Source organism: Trachurus trachurus (assembly GCF_905171665.1).
Source record: "Trachurus trachurus genome assembly, chromosome: 15".
Taxonomy (NCBI): domain Eukaryota; kingdom Metazoa; phylum Chordata; class Actinopteri; order Carangiformes; family Carangidae; genus Trachurus; species Trachurus trachurus.
Window position 1 is genome coordinate 29,389,354 of NC_139906.1, and position 16,886 is coordinate 29,406,239.

Genomic DNA, 16,886 nt, shown 5'->3' on the forward strand with positions numbered 1-16,886 from the left:
AAAGGTAACGAACCTACTCCTATGACTATAGGGATTACAGTATGGCAATGGGCCAATTTGCCAAAATGTTGAACTCTCCCTTTAAACCTCAATAGAGGAATACAGGGAGGTCTGGAGATAATAAGTTATGTTACCTGAGATGAACAAAAGTGGCTTACACGTCCTCCTCTGACAGGAAATGCACACTGAAGGAGAGAGGTCGATGAGTTCAAGAAGACATATTTTGTTTCTACAACATCTTCATCTAACAAATGTCTCCATATGTGAAGGCCAGGACCTGTGACCACTCTCTGACCACATTGTCCTGGTGACATTTTTTTTTATCTTGTTCTGCCAAACTGAGCATCTGGCTGGCACACTATTGTCCTACTGTCAGTGTGGAGGAAATCTTTATCATGCGATGGAAAAAATGAATTTCTGTCAGAATGTAAATTAGTGGGCCAGTCCGAACATGAACATCCCCCTAACGCAGGATTGGTTAGCTGTAGGTCTACTTTAATTCATTCATTATTAATCATCCATTTTCAACAGCAGCATATGTACAGATGATACTGGATACAGGCTACAGCTGCAGCTCTTAGAGACTGTGTGTAAACCAAGCAGTGCTACTGTACATAGGCACAGTGTAATGTTTACCATGATCACCATCTTAGAAGAATGTTTGATTGCTGACATTAGCACTAGAAGAACATGGTGAGTCTTGTGGGGATCTCCATATGAGCAGGGAGTGCCCTCTGCTGTTCTGTGATCTGCTGGGAGGAGAGGGAGGGGCAAAAGAACAAAATGTACATCTAGTATATTTCCACTCCACCTGATACACACATGAATCCATGACCAGCAGGGCTCGTTTCCCAACTGTCTCATTCTGCTCCTCTGTGTTTCAACAGAATTCCCAAACTTTATTGAAAGATTGAATGTTGCTGGGACAGTTTCTGTAACATAGGTTCTGGATTGCCTCACCCTCTGTGATCTCCAGCACTTGAACTTCTTCTTGCTATTGAAGTGAAGTGGACAAAGGGTGAGTCACATGTTCCTCCCCAAGAAATCTCTGATCTTTGGTTCCAGAATTTGCGGGTTCGAGCCTCAACTGGTGCAGAATTGTAATGTGAATCATCTTCCTGTGCTCTAGCATATTGTTTAAAGTTGCCTGAGCGTGACTGATCACTGTGCAGCATCTACTAGTCTTCTTTTTGCTAGAAAATCTGAGTTTTAAAGTAATATTGTTGTTCAGTGTGGGGAAAAATGTGATACTATCACATGTCATCCTGCATACTGTGTGGAATATGTTTCCCCCCCCAAATGAATGTTTTAGATTTGTTTTGGATTGTGTATTTGATGAGTTTGATGAGGGAAACCAAGAAATCCCATCAGCCTCTGTAGCGTAGCTCTGAGCAGCTCACGGGTCTGCTCCGCCGTTCTGAAAATAGCTTGCACCGACAACTAAAGGTAACGAACCTACTCCTATGACTATAGGGATTACAGTATGGCAATGGGCCAATTTGCCAAAATGTTGAACTCTCCCTTTAAACCTCAATAGAGGAATACAGGGAGGTCTGGAGATAATAAGTTATGTTACCTGAGATGAACAAAAGTGGCTTACACGTCCTCCTCTGACAGGAAATGCACACTGAAGGAGAGAGGGTGATGAGTTCAAGAAGACGTATTTTGTTTCTACAACATCTTCATCTAACAAATGTCTCCATATGTGAAGGCCAGGACCTGTGACCACTCTCTGACCACATTGTCCTGGTGACATTTTTTTTATCTTGTTCTGCCAAACTGAGCATCTGGCTGGCACACTATTGTCCTACTGTCAGTGTGGAGGAAATCTTTATCATGCGATGGAAAAAATGAATTTCTGTCAGAATGTAAATTAGTGGGCCAGTCCGAACATGAACATCCCCCTAACGCAGGATTGGTTAGCTGTAGGTCTACTTTAATTCATTCATTATTAATCATCCATTTTCAACAGCAGCATATGTACAGATGATACTGGATACAGGCTACAGCTGCAGCTCTTAGAGACTGTGTGTAAACCAAGCAGTGCTACTGTACATAGGCACAGTGTAATGTTTACCATGATCACCATCTTAGAAGAATGTTTGATTGCTGACATTAGCACTAGAAGAACATGGTGAGTCTTGTGGGGATCTCCATATGAGCAGGGAGTGCCCTCTGCTGTTCTGTGATCTGCAGGGAGGAGAGGGAGGGGCAAAAGAACAAAATGTACATCTAGTATATTTCCACTCCCCCTGATACACACATGAATCCATGACCAGCAGGGCTCGTTTCCCAACTGTCTCATTCTGCTCCTCTGTGTTTCAACAGAATTCCCAAACTTTATTGAAAGACTGAATGTTGCTGGGACAGTTTCTGTAACATAGGTTCTGGATTGCCTCACCCTCTGTGATCTCCAGCACTTGAACTTCTTCTTGCTATTGAATTGAAGTGGACAAAGGGTGAGTCACATGTTCCAACTTCCTCCCCAAGAAATCTCTGATCTTTGGTTCCAGAATTTGCGGGTTCGAGCCTCAACTGGTGCAGAATTGTAATGTGAATCATCTTCCTGTGCTCCAGCGTATTGTTTAAAGTTGCCTGAGCATTACTGATCACTGTGCAGTATCTACAAGTCTTCTTTCTGCTAGAAAATCTGCGTTTTAAAGTAATATTGTTGTTCAGTGTGGGGAAAAATGTGATACTATCACATGTCATCCTGCATACTGTGTGGAATATGCCCCCCCCCCCCCCCCCATGAATGTTTTAGATTTGTTTTGGATTGTGTATTTGATGAGTTTGATGAGGGAAACCAAGAAATCCCATCAGCCTCTGTAGCGTAGCTCGCAGCTCTGCTCCGCCGTTCTGAAAATAGCTTGCACCGACAACTAAAGGTAACCAACCTACTGCTATGACTATAGAGATTACAGTATGGCAATGGGCCAATTTGCCAAAATGTTGAACTCTCCCTTTAAACCTCAATAGAGGAATACAGGGAGGTCTGGAGATAATAAGTTATGTTACCTGAGATGAACAAAAGTGGCTTACACGTCCTCCTCTGACAGGAAATGCACACTGAAGGAGAGAGGTCGATGAGTTCAAGAAGACATATTTTGTTTCTACAACATCTTCATCTAACAAATGTCTCCATATGTGAAGGCCAGGACCTGTGACCACTCTCTGACCACATTGTCCTGGTGACATTTTTTTTTATCTTGTTCTGCCAAACTGAGCATCTGGCTGGCACACTATTGTCCTACTGTCAGTGTGGAGGAAATCTTTATCATGCGATGGAAAAAATGAATTTCTGTCAGAATGTAAATTAGTGGGCCAGTCCGAACATGAACATCCCCCTAAAGCAGGATTGGTTAGCTTATAGGTCTACATTAATTCATTCATTATTAATCATCCATTTTCAACAGCAGCATATGTACAGATGATACTGGATACAGGCTACAGCTGCAGCTCTTAGAGACTGTGTGTAAACCAAGCAGTGCTACTGTACATAGGCACAGTGTAATGTTTACCATGATCACCATCTTAGAAGAATGTTTGATTGCTGACATTAGCACTAGAAGAACATGGTGAGTCTTGTGGGGATCTCCATATGAGCAGGGAGTGCCCTCTGCTGTTCTGTGATCTGCTGGGAGGAGAGGGAGGGGCAAAAGAACAAAATGTACATCTAGTATATTTCCACTCCCCCTGATACACACATGAATCCATGACCAGCAGGGCTCGTTTCCCAACTGTCTCATTCTGCTCCTCTGTGTTTCAACAGAATTCCCAAACTTTATTGAAAGACTGAATGTTGCTGGGACAGTTTCTGTAACATAGGTTCTGGATTGCCCCACCCTCTGTGATCTCCAGCACTTGAAATTCTTCTTACTATTGAATTGAAGTGGACAAAGGGTGAGTCACATGTTCCTCCCCAAGAAATCTCTGATCTTTGGTTCCAGAATTTGCGGATTCGAGCCTCAACTGGTGCAGAATTGTAATGTGAATCATCTTCCTGTGCTCCAGGTTTAAAGTTGCCTGAGCATTACTGATCACTGTGCAGCATATATATAATAAACCTAACTTTGAACAAAGGTCCAGTGTCAATACTTCAGTGTAAAACAATCTGTGGGTTCTCACTTTGCACATAGCTCAACTAGTTGAACTTTTTTGATGGAATAAATACCCCTTTTGTTATATCCACGTCTGTCCTGGCGTCGTGCATTTGAGTCCACCAGTTTTGAGTCAAAGGAATGAGTATTTCCAGATTTTTGTCTTAACCCATAAGAACCCAGACCCATTTATACTTGAAGGAAAATTAAGTGGGGTGAAACACAGACCAAGTGGAATGCATGGAACACATTTTTGAAGTTTTTTTTGAAATAGCGCCACCTATTGTCAGAGATCTGGAATGTTACATATATGTCACATCGGGCGTTTTTGGTAACTTAAATTTTCACTTGAAAATAAATGGGCTTGACATTTTCTTTTGCTCTGTAACACAAATTTGACCTTTTATTTGCATTTCCATAACATATATCAAAATTACAAATTTGCTGGTTACTATTAACACCTTTTTAAGACAAGTTTCACAACAAAAAAGGGCAAACACTATAGAAATGCGAATATTGCCTCATATTGAAGGCTTTAACCAGTTACTGAAGCCTTAAAAGCTGTGCAACCACAATTTTCTTTCCAACTACAAATACCTTGGCATCTGGATGGACAGTTGTCTTAATTTTAAGCACCATATCACCACCCTCATTGCTAAACTAAGAACAATACTTGGCTTTCTATACAGAAATAAGCACCGTTTCCCTACTCACCACAGGAAAAAAATTGGAGACACTATTTTTTCTCTGTTTTAGAATATGGAGATGACATCTATGGAAGAGCTGCTAGTTCCACTTTGATTCCACTGGATGCTGTTTACCACTCAGCCTTACATTTCATTTCCAATGATTCATATAATACTCATCACGGCACTCTTTATCAAAATGTCGGCTGGCCATTTCTGACAGTAAGGGGAAAACAGCATTGGTTTTTATTCATTTTTAAAGCCCTTTCACAGTTATTGTCTCCTTATTTATCATCTCTGATAACTATGAAATCACAAAACATTGGTACCCACTCACAGAACTGATTGTTGGGTCATATTCCATTCGTCAGAACTGAGCTGGGTAAAACGTCCTTCTCTCACAATGCACCACATGGGACCCTCTCTCCCATCAGTACAGCAGTCCAGAACCCTTGTCTCAAACCTGGTTCATGACTGTTTGACTGTGTTAACTTTTCTTATTTGTTTCCTAATATTTTCTTATGTAAACTCTCATTCTTCTTTGCTGTATTTGTTGTTCTGTATACAACATCTATTGCACGTCTGATGATCGTCAGTACATCCTGAACACTGTATCCTATTTTATTACAAAAAATACAGCAAAAAAGCATAATTACATTAATATGGGACCAGCATGGGATACTAAAATCTTGTTCATTTACTGAGAAGAGTGTCTCTGCTAAATCTGTGGTTCAATTTCCGGACTGATATATCATTTTATTAAATATTGATTGAATTTGACATTATTTTTTTGTTAACATTTTTAAATTATGTTTTAAATTGAACAACATAGAGTATATTAATTCAAAATACCTGAATCACCTAATTTAATTGAGCAGTTCTTTCCCATTTTTCTCATTGTGACATAGGCGTCACATGGTATTTTTCCTGACTTTTTTAAGGCTAAGGCCCGATGTGACGTATATGTCACAGCAATATTTTCTTAAGTTGTTTTATATGAGTTTCTTCAAAAAATGAGGTCAGAACAGGTTAAATACAACAAGGGACATGTTATAAAAGGATTTGCATTGTGAAATGGGTGGTGGCTTATTTTATTGACAGAAAGCAAGCTTTTTAAAAGTAGCTGCCTCTGTGAAATTTGCCAACTCTGCTGGCCACCATCTTGGAAATGTTGTCATGGATAGAGAGATTCACAGAGAGTCATGTGACTGCACCAGGATGTTGAGTAGATGTCACTTAGGGACTTCATGAGTTAAAAGTTCAACATCAATATGTGTAAGGGGCTTTCCAGGACACTTGAAGGCGGTGTGACACCCGTGTCACCGTGGGTCCTTATGGGTTAATATCTGAATGTTTTTACTCTTTTTCTTCCTTCTTCTTCTTATGAGGAAATCCTATGTCTATGCACAAAAAATCACTAAACTTTGCACAAAGGTCCAGTCCCATGCCAGATTTCCTCAGCTGCAAACACAAGCCGATAGTCCTCATGGTGGCGCTACAGCAGGCCTCTAAAGTTCAAAACTTTGAAAATTCCTAACAGATCAACCATATGTGCTAGCTTTGCAGCTTTCACCTAAATGTAGCCCCAATACTGAAGAAAGCCTTGTACTTAAACATCAAATTTTCACTTATGGAGCTACAGTAATCAATCACTTACCATCATGTTAATGCTGTAATATGTGTATATTTAGATTTTTGTCTTAATGACTGATTTTTTATTTATTTTTTACTGTGGTTTGAAATCTGCCTTTACGCAGCTGCTATCATGTGACTGGCTTAGTCAATTTGTGAAGCCTCACTTCAGGTTCAACATATAGCCACTTAAGTGAGATAGAAGATGGACTTAGGTGTCAGAGGTTGTGAGTCCAAGCTGCAACTGATGCAAAAGAACATTATAATGTCAACTGTCTTGTCTTCCTATTCTCCTGTTTGTTTCTCAGAATTGCCTAAATTTGCCAAAAATAGCCCAGACTGGACCCATCGCTGCACAGCAGCTATAACTCTTTTTTGATTCCTTGAGCATGAATTAAGTGTAACTGTATTAAATGTACTTATACTCTACAAATGGACTGAATACATTTATTGCAGAAACTGATAAACTTCAGATGACTGATAGGCAGACTCTCTCAGACTTTTATTGTTTTTTTCCCTTCTCTTTCAGTCTGTGCAGCCAGACGACATCATAAACCCATGGTCGCTCTTCAATCTACTTCCCAGTAAGAAGCAAACATGATGGCAAAGTGCTGGAGTGTTGTGTCCCTCTTCTGCAGGAGTAAAGCTTTGATCATCTCCAATGGTCTAATTGTTCTGGGCACTGTGGCTGTCCTGACTCTGTACAACATCTATGTCTTTAAGTGTCCATGTTACCTTAGTAACTTCGATTATGGCTTGTCTGCCATCTGCGCTCCAGCAGGGTTGTTTTTCCTCTCTGGAATACTGATAAACAGGAGCACCTGGGACCTGGTGATTAAGTGTCGGCTCAGGAAGTGTCAGTCTGGAGCCAGCGCCTGTGCACTGATGGGAAACATCATAGGTCGAGCTATTGTGGCCCCGTTGACATGGGTGTTCCTCTCTCTGTTTGACGGCCGGGCCTACGCGTGTGCCCTCAGTGAGTCTATCGACCCCTATTCACTGGATGGCCTCGACAACGAGATGCGGTACAGACCTGAGAAATTCCCATGTATACTTGCAAAAGGGACGCTGGCACCCTACTGGAGTGAATATGAGCGTCGAATGAAGCATTATTCTCAGGTTTGTATTGTTTTGTCTTCGATTGACTAGGCCTATATCTGATGCTTTTACCTCTGTAGATACCACTCAGGTCAGTGCCTTGGAAGCTTTTATGACTTACTGATTTGTTACAGAGAATGAAAGAAAATTTCCATCAATCCATCTGTCTTCTTCTGCTCATCGGGGACAGCAGTCTGAGCAGGGACACCCAAACTTCAAACTTTATTTATCTATATAGCATCTTTCATACATATAAAATGCAAGACAAAGTGCTTTACCAGTTAAAAGACCCAACCCCACCCCACACACACGCAAGCACACGTGCAAGTCCTACACTCTACTCACTCACTTAGGCATGCACATACAGCCGCAAAACTATACTGGTTAAGATGCGATATGGCTGGGCACTGAGGATCCAGGTGAGGAAAGCATCGTTGGGGAGCCATCCACCCCGGGAACCCAACCAGGACAGACAGGGGAGCCCACACCACGGCTGTGGTGCGGTGCCACCCCATCCACCCAGACCCCAGCAGCCCCCAGGGCGGTAGGCCTACCCCCATAGGCAGATCAAACTACTCCCAGCGTGTAGGGCCCTCCGTGAGAAAAACACTGGAGCTAGAAGATAAAAAGATAACAGGATAAAGTCAACATTAAAATAAGTTAAAGGTGCAATATGTAAGAATGTGGCCAAAAACTGCAGTCAAATTCAAAACACAGCGATCTCATTTTTTCTCCCAGTCGTAGCAGCAGCTCAGTGGAAGCAGACTGAGGCTGAAATGCCACTGACGCTGCCGTGACTGGGAGCGAGGGCTAGGTGGCGCAACATGCCAACACGTAAGTTCAAAACATAAACATGATTTGCAGTCTGCAAAAAAAGATTTTTAATGCGAATACTCTGGCTGTACTATTGTTGTTGGTGAGTTCATCATGTTATATGAACATTATTCCTGAGTCTCTGTGACATACTAGGAGGATTTTACGGCCAGTTGCTTTAGATTTCTTACATACTGTACCTTTAAAAATAGTTAAGAATAGTAGGAAAGATACTAAAAGAGAAAAGCTAAGAAACAATTCTTAAAGCTATATCCTAAAAGTTTGTAAAAAACAACCTAAGATCTATACGGTGGCCCTGTGGGGCGAAGCACAACAACATTTCACAAAACACAACAACATTTAACAAAACAAAAGTTGTCCGAAAAGGTAGGGACAACACTTCTTGTTTGTGATTGGACGAGCCCAAATCCGGTGACATGTCATTTGGCAGCTGAAACAGCACTCGCAGTGTAGCTTTGATTAAAGTAGTTATAGCTTACTCTTTCTGTCAAAGAGGAGATATTCTGGGATGCAGACTCTAAGATTACATTATGCTGACTAAATGAAAACTCCAATTTGATTGCTTCATTGGTTAGTGTTAGTTTAGTCTAAAGGAGGTGAGAGGGTTCGCTCTGACTGTTGTTTCCGATCATGGTCATGAAAGATCAGCTAACTCTGACAACAAAACAAAGAGAACCTCCTCTGGTGTATCAAACATCACAAACCTTCTAGTGTCTTTGTCCTGTCATTATTGCAATGTAAACCCAGAAAATCAGTGGCAGTCATAGCTGCCAGCAAACTCATGAAAGGATGCTGTTGGACATGGTTGGGTTAGCTTAGCTTAGCTCCAAGACTGAATGCCAGGATAGGGAGACACAAATATACACCTATCAATCCAACACCTTTGAAGCTCACTTGTTTGTTTACTGTACGCATACTTTTCCTGGGAATTTTCCCATTGTGGAATTTTCCCACAAGTGGAATTTTCCCATTGGTTGGGTTTAGGCAATAAAGAAAGGAGTTGGTTAAGTTTAGTAAAAAGACCAGGTAGAGGCTAGACAGGCCAGATAGATAGAGTCCAGATAGGTAGAGAGAGTCCATCGACCGGCAACAGCGGGGAACATAGGACTCTTTTTTTGAAAAAAGGTCCTATGTTCCCCACTGTTACCGGGGAACATAGAACCCGGAGAACATAGGACCCGGGGAACATAGGTATGCTCCCGGCAGGCAGTACTGGAAACTGAAAGACACCAACCTCCCACTTGGTTCTTTTCACACACCTCTCCTCTTTTCTACCCGTTATAAAGGGTTAGATATTGTCACAAGATGCAGTTTATTAGTTGTTACAGGTTTTAAAATCCTGCTGTGGACTGGCAGGAGAAATGACTTGGATTGCAGCACAGGAAATTAACTAGCTGACATCTTGATTGACTCTAGATGTTGATTTAACCTCTCTCTGTTGTTTTTCAGAATCTCGCCTGGATGGTGATGGCAGCCGTGTTTCTGGTGGTCCTCCTGTTCCAGTGTATAAAGCACTGCAACTGTCCTTTAAGCAACCGGGAGGAGGACTACTGGTCCCAGTACCGCTCCAGTGAGAACATCATCTTCCAGCGCACGTCACCGGTCCATGCTCGTCTTCTGGCTGCAGAGAACGTGAAGAACTTCTTCGGCTTCGTGGTGCTGGATGAAGAGGAGAAGGGGCAGCTGGCTGAACACCAGACCAACTCTTCCATCAGCAGCTCACAGTGGAAGAGAGTGCCTCTGCACAAATGGGATACACACAGTCTGGAGAACGACGTGAAGTCCACAGAGGAGGAGATGAAGGTGCTCATTTAACAGCATCCTCCAGCTCAGTGACCCATCGACTTCCATCGTATGAGTGTCACTTAGTTCTGTCAAATGTAATACTTTTGCCCTTTTGCTGTTTCATATATTTCGACAGCACTTGATAAGAAATGTTTTTTGGGGTTGCCGTTTAGCTCAGTGGGTAGAGCAGGCGCCCCATCTACAAAGGTTATAGTCCTCGCTACTGGTGGCGGATCAAATCCCCACTTGCCCTTTGCTGCATGTCATTCTCCCTCTTCTCTGTCTCCTCATTTCCTGTCTCTCTTGACTATACTATCATTAAAGGCAAAAAGCCCACAAATATACCTTATAAAAAAGAAATATTTTGTTTACAGAATGAACCACAAGTGTAACTTATTCAGCCTTGTGGTGAAGTCAGGGTTTAAACCAGTGTATCCGCAGGATTTTACTATCAGGTTTATTTTGCACTTAAAGCAGAAGTAAGCGATCCGGTGGTTTTGGCTAACTTCCTGTCAGCAGATGGAGTTAGCAGTCCCCGCCCTACGTCACCACATTCACGCGCATCCCTTGGCTGCACACACAGAGAGGACCGCCCCTTTATGCCGTTCTCTCTCCTCATTGGATAAAGGTTGTAGGATACAAGGAAAGTTTTCTCCTCGGCTTACAGCAGAGCAGAGTGACTGACAGACCCGTTTCAGACCAAACACTCTATAGAAGTGATTGCTGTCGGAAGATAGAACTATTTAAGACTTTTATTAAAGTCTTTATTAAAGGTATAAAATACCGCTTACTTCTGCTTTAAGCTGTCTAATTGTGTTAGGACATTAAAGTAATATTGTTGTTCAGTGTGGGGAAAAATGTGATACTATAACATGTCATCCTGCATACTGTGAGGAAAATGTTTTTTATCCCCTAATGAATGTTTTATAAAGCCACATGAGATTTTTTTGGGAGAAAATCTGACTGTTTCCTCTGGGATGTCATAAATAAAGGAACAAAATTACATCAAAAATAATCTTTCATTTTTCTTTAGATTCTCAGTGATGAAGGACTGGGTTGAGCTTGATGGCAGGATCGTGAGAAATTACTGATGAGCGACAGGGAGAGTGATGGGTTATGCACCTATCCAGTGGTTTACACTTTTAAAAGAAATTTTGCCAAAACTGCTCTGATCTGATCAGACACCAGTCAGTGATTATAATCTGTAAAAAATAATCTTTTATATTTCTTTAGATTCTCAGTGATGAAGGACTGGGTTGAGCTTGATGGCAGGATCATGAGTAATTAATGAATGAGCGATAGAGAGAGTGATGGGTTATTTGTATTTATTTTATTTTATTATAAAAAACCAGGGGACAGTTAGCCTACATATCATTAGACACTTTCATGTAAATATGTAGGATTATAGCATCAGCTAATTTCCATTATTTGTCCCTATAGGCAGGTTGATGTTTAACATTGTAATTTATAATACAGAGATATACCAATAGTAAAAAGGTTAAAAAATTACAGTAACAATAGAAGTGACAGGTAAGCTACAGTACATCATAGACAATGACTCATGACAGACCAAGAATAAGAATACAGTGATCATTGATTGGTAAAGTGCTAGAGTGCTAAAGTGATTTAAGTGCTAAAGTGCTAGGGTTATAAGGTGCTGAATGGATATTGCACGTTGCCCAATTGCACATATTTTGCACACACAGATGTGTGTGTGCCAGTGTTATTGCCAGGGTTGGGAGGGTTACTTTAAAAATGTATTCCGTTACAATTACAAGTTACCTGTTAAAAAATGTAATTAGTAACTTACTCTAAGTACCACAAAATTAAAGTAATGTAACGGATTACTTTTAGGTACTTTTGGATTACTTTAATACCAAACATATGCAAATTAGCCTAAATCACGCAGCCATCACGCATCAATCCACGTAGACAGGTTTTGCACAGTGGTTTGCACTTTGCACAGATAAGTCTTAAAATAAATGTGTGCATTCATTGCAACACCTTCAAATCACAATCCACGCCATCTACAGTGTTAAAGTCTGTTACTTCATCACACGAAGCGTACACTTTCTTATTGCTTAACCCTGCTGGGTTATAAACTTTATTAAACTTTAGCGTGTAAGGTACATTCATCTCGGTCCGGTAACTCTGGTGGTGTCACTTCAAAACATGTCCGTGTGTAACACTGAACTGAATAAAGGTTCCTAACAACAATTCCTATTGTTACATCCTTTCTCTTTTGAGAGTTAGTGCTGTTATCTCAAAATTTGACTTTAGTCAACAGACAAAACTCTAATACCAACAGTGCTTATTATTCAATCATAAACAGTTACATATGTTCATAAATTCAAATCTTCTCTCAGCAACTGATGCAAATAGCAGTTTACAAACAAAACTGTACTCATAACCATTTCAAAATTATTTCAAAATTTGTATTACACAACCCTTAGCTAAGAACTTGAAATGTGCAAATGGTCACATCAATATCAACATATGCAAACCATAACTTTTGTTGTTGTTTCCTTTCTTAGAGTATAAAGTGCATATAAACATCTGCATATCACTTTATCTTTCAGCATGATAACACACAGTCCTTATATCGCTGTGGCTGCACCACTGTACGACCAGCTCTGGTCGTGACAGGGGTATTTCTGTTATCAGTGTCTCTGGGTGTATGTCCTGCTGGGACAGTGTGAGGGACAGGAACAGTCTCTGAACGTTCATTTCCCACAGCCTGTGGCTGACTGGGGATGCTGATCTCAATGTCAATAGGGTCACTGAAAGTCACTCCAGGTGCACGCCTGAGGTGTCTGCGATTTCTCCTTATGACTCCTCCAGAGTGCAACTGAACCTCATAGGATCTCCCATCAACTGGCTTCAGCACCCTGCCTAGTCTCCAGACAGTGTGGGGTGGGAGTGGCTGTATCCTCACACAGTCACCTGAGGTAAGTATGTCCAGGTCTCTAGCTGCTCTGTTGTAGTATGTACTCTGACATTGCTGCTTGTTTTTCAGATTCTGACTGACCCGTACAACTTTTGGTCTTAGCAGGCTTGCTTTCGTTGGCAGCAGTGTTTTGGTACGGCGACTTAGTAGCCGCTGTGCTGGGCTGCTATCCAGGCCCTGTGATGGTGTGTTGCGGTGGTCCAGAAGAGCAAGATAAGGATCCTGCCCAGCTGCTTTGGCTTTGATGAGAAATCTTTTTGCTGTCTTAACCCTCTGGGCTCTAACCTGGCCATTTGTGGCCACCCTGGTTTCTTTTTGTTGATCATTTCATCTGTGTTAACTCATTGGCTGCCATTGACGTCTATAGACGTCAATCTAATTACAACCGTTCACTGCCATTGACGTCGATAGACGTCAATTGCGTTTTTCAACGGGAAGGGCTGGAGGACGGTCTGGCGGAGCTTGTCCATCAATATCAGGCTTGTAAACTAGTGTAATGACGTGTAGGTGCCCTGTAGGCCCTGTAGGTGGCAGCAGTGCCCTCTTTGGATGAGAGATCAGCATTGATTATGAGAAGAAGAAGCGAGATGACAAGAGATATGCTAAAGAAACTTATGCACGGAGCCTATGTGTTCCGCACGTCGGCACATTATGTACCGTGTGTGTCGCGGTAGTTCGGAAAGGAAGAGGGTCGCGATCGTGAGAAAACGACGGAGATCATTGAAAAAGACACCGACGACCGACACCGACGCTGGACACCGGCGATCAAGCCGGGCCGAGCGGCCGGTGAGAGCAGCAGCTGACGGTGCGTCACCACAGACCAGAGCCCAGCCCAACTGACGGCTCGGTGGACGTGACCCGAGCGGTTCCGTCCGGATCAACCAGGAGCAGCAGAGCCTCGTCCCCACGCTCCAGAAAGACATGAAGGTAATAATATAATACATCAATGGTAAAAATAATAAAATAAACTAACTTGCTAGCGAGCTAACTTTTACTGCTTAGAGAAGGGCGGATCGCTTTGATCGGAAAGGTTTAAAAAAAAAAAAAAAAAAAAAAACTCCACATCACACTTGACTACATCTAAGAGATGTATTTTTATGGTAATTCTATATATTTCTATAATTTACAGGTGGTGGATCGAGCAGTGGTCGACCATGGGGCAGAGGTCATGTGACAGCTACAAACGTACAAAAAAGTTAATGCATTTTTACTGATATTTGTAAATAAATTATTATTTTGCCATCAAAAGTCCTTTCTCAGTGTTGTTTTTGTTGTTTTATAGAAGGAGAACACTGTTCAGATGTGTGAGGTGTCACTAAAGCAAAAAATATCAACGTCAAAGTCACTGTTCTGCTTGACATGTTTCTTTCCACAAAAAGCTTGTTTTCTCAGTGTTTTGGTCAAAAACTGCTGTTTTTGGCGAAACCAGCCTATGTTCTACTGCTGTTTACAAAAGAACGGAAAAAGGTAGAAACAAACTTTTTTTTCCTATTGAACAAAGAGAGTCTACTCTTTCTCTTGGTAGTTTCGGTGTTTATATAGTCATAGAACACAATATTCTGTGGGTCTTATAAGATCGTTCAAAATGCTCTAAAACGGCTGGCAGTATGGGGCTCTCTGATCTGAAAATGGCTGGCAGCCAATGAGTTAAAACAAATGGAACGAAACACCCCAAGGGTCTGGACATTTGTCTGAATTTCAATTTTCCATCATCAGAACTTCAAATATATCAATAATATTCTGTTAAGATACAATCCTCCCCATTTACTCTATCGTGGCCATTTGTGGCCAATTGAAACCCATTAAAACCACATGTTTTCATCCCTTGTTATTTCCAGTATAGAATTATCCAAATTAGGTAAAATGTGTATCGTTCCAAACTAGAGACTTGAAATTTATGGTTTTTAATGTTTTTTGTCAGATTTTTCCAGTAACCCTTTTTTGGCCAGGGGAACAAATTAATGTAATATTTTTATTTCACCACTAGGGGTCGCTAGTGACATATGTCCTACAAAGGAGCAAATGAATGACACAAATTTGACATGTATGTGATCCTGAGGATGTCTAATGATGATATTTGTTGTTGCCTAAAAAAAAAAATGTGTGTGTGTGTTTGTATGTGTGTGTGTTTTTTTAGATATCAAATCATACATAAGAATTGTTGCAGTTCAGTTGCAGTGAATTCCGTCTCCCAGTAATTCCTTGTTATTTCCAGTATAGAATCATGCAAACTAGGTAAAATGGGTGTCATTCTAAACTAGAGACTTGAAATTTATGGGTTTTAATGTTTTTTGTCAGATTTTGCCTATGGCCCATTTTGGGGAACGCTCACAATTTCATGTAATATTCTAGTTTGCCACTAGGGGTCAAAACATGCATATGTGCTACAAAAGAGCCAATAAATTACACAATTGTGACAAATGAGTGATTTTGAAGATGTCTGATGATGATAGTCATTGCAACCTTTAAAAAAAAATGTGTGTACGTGCATGTGTTTTTGTGTGTGTGTGTATGCGTGTGTGTTTTTTGAGCACAAATTAGTGGTGTTGCAGTGAATTGAGTCTCCCCAATAATCCCTTGTTATTCCCAGTATAAAATTATACAAAGTAGGCAAAATGGGTTTCATTCTAAACTAGAGACTTGAAATTTATGGTTTTTAATGTTTTTTGTCAGATTATGCCAGTGGCCAATTTCCGGCCATGGGAGCAATTTCATGTAATATTCTAGTCTCCCCATAGGGATCATAGGTGGCATACACACTACAAAGGAGCAAATGAATGACACAATTTTGACATATGAGTGATCTTGAGGATGCCTGAGGATGATATGGGATATTGTATTAAAAAAAAATGTGTGCGTGTGTGTGTGTTTCTGTAGAGCATTTTTTCAATGTAATTTATAGGGGCTAAGTGTGATTTTTGATGTAATTTGCTTACCTACAAAAAACTAAAAATACAGAATAATAAATGTTACTGTGATTCTGATATATATCCAAGACTCTACTACCACAAATACAAGAAAGCCCATTGGCTTTTAGAATACAGACTACAGTGTGTTATTTGTATACCAAAAAATGCATTGTGTGAGCAAATTGGCATTTGAAGGGTTAAAAAATTAAGAAATTAATGGTAATTTAATATGTATGGCAAGAACAGATATTAATTAAAAACTTTATGCAGTTAAAGTCGAAAAAAATTAAAATTATAAAAAATTACAGCCTTTTCCGTAGGTGGCCATTTTTGGCCACGAACAGGCTAAACGGGAGTTTTTATGTAATTTGCTTACCGACAAAAAACTAAAAATGCAGAATTTTCACTGTTATTGTGATTCTGTTATATATCCAAGACTCTACTACCACAAATACAAGAAAGCCCATTGGCACTAAGAATACAGACTACAGTGTGTTAATTTGTTTTACCAAAAGTGCATCATGTAAGCAAACTGGCAATTAAGGGGTTAAAACATTAAAATGTAATGATTATTTTATATGAATGGCAAGAACGGAAGTTAATTAAAAACATTATGCAGTGAAAGTTTGAAAAAAAATTAAAATTCTCAAAAATTACAGCCTTTTCCGTAGGTGGCCATTTTTGGCCACGAACAGGCTAAACGGGAGTTTTTATATAATTTGCCTCCCTGCCCAAAAATAAAATTGTGTCATCAACAATGTTGTGGTGAATCATTTACATACCCCAGACTGTACGACTCCAAATATAAGAAAACCCAGTGGCACTGAGAATATATATAGTTAGGGCCCGAGCCTGTGACAACGTCCCAGGGAGGACCCTATTGTAATTCGACATG

The 16,886-nt window shown here is 40.7% G+C and overlaps 1 protein-coding gene across 1 annotated transcript; it reads left to right on the forward strand.

Moving 5' to 3' along the window:
• The first annotated feature begins 3,696 nt into the window (after positions 1-3,696).
• LOC310998037 (calcium homeostasis modulator protein 2-like) lies at positions 3,697-10,380 on the forward strand. The gene is made up of 3 exons (XM_083987921.1): positions 3,697-3,903; positions 6,948-7,537; positions 9,800-10,380. Exons 2-3 carry the CDS (start codon positions 7,016-7,018, stop codon positions 10,163-10,165), a joined length of 888 nt encoding a protein of 295 aa, XP_083844047.1. The 5' UTR covers positions 3,697-3,903; positions 6,948-7,015; the 3' UTR covers positions 10,166-10,380.
• The last annotated feature ends 6,506 nt before the right edge of the window (positions 10,381-16,886 follow it).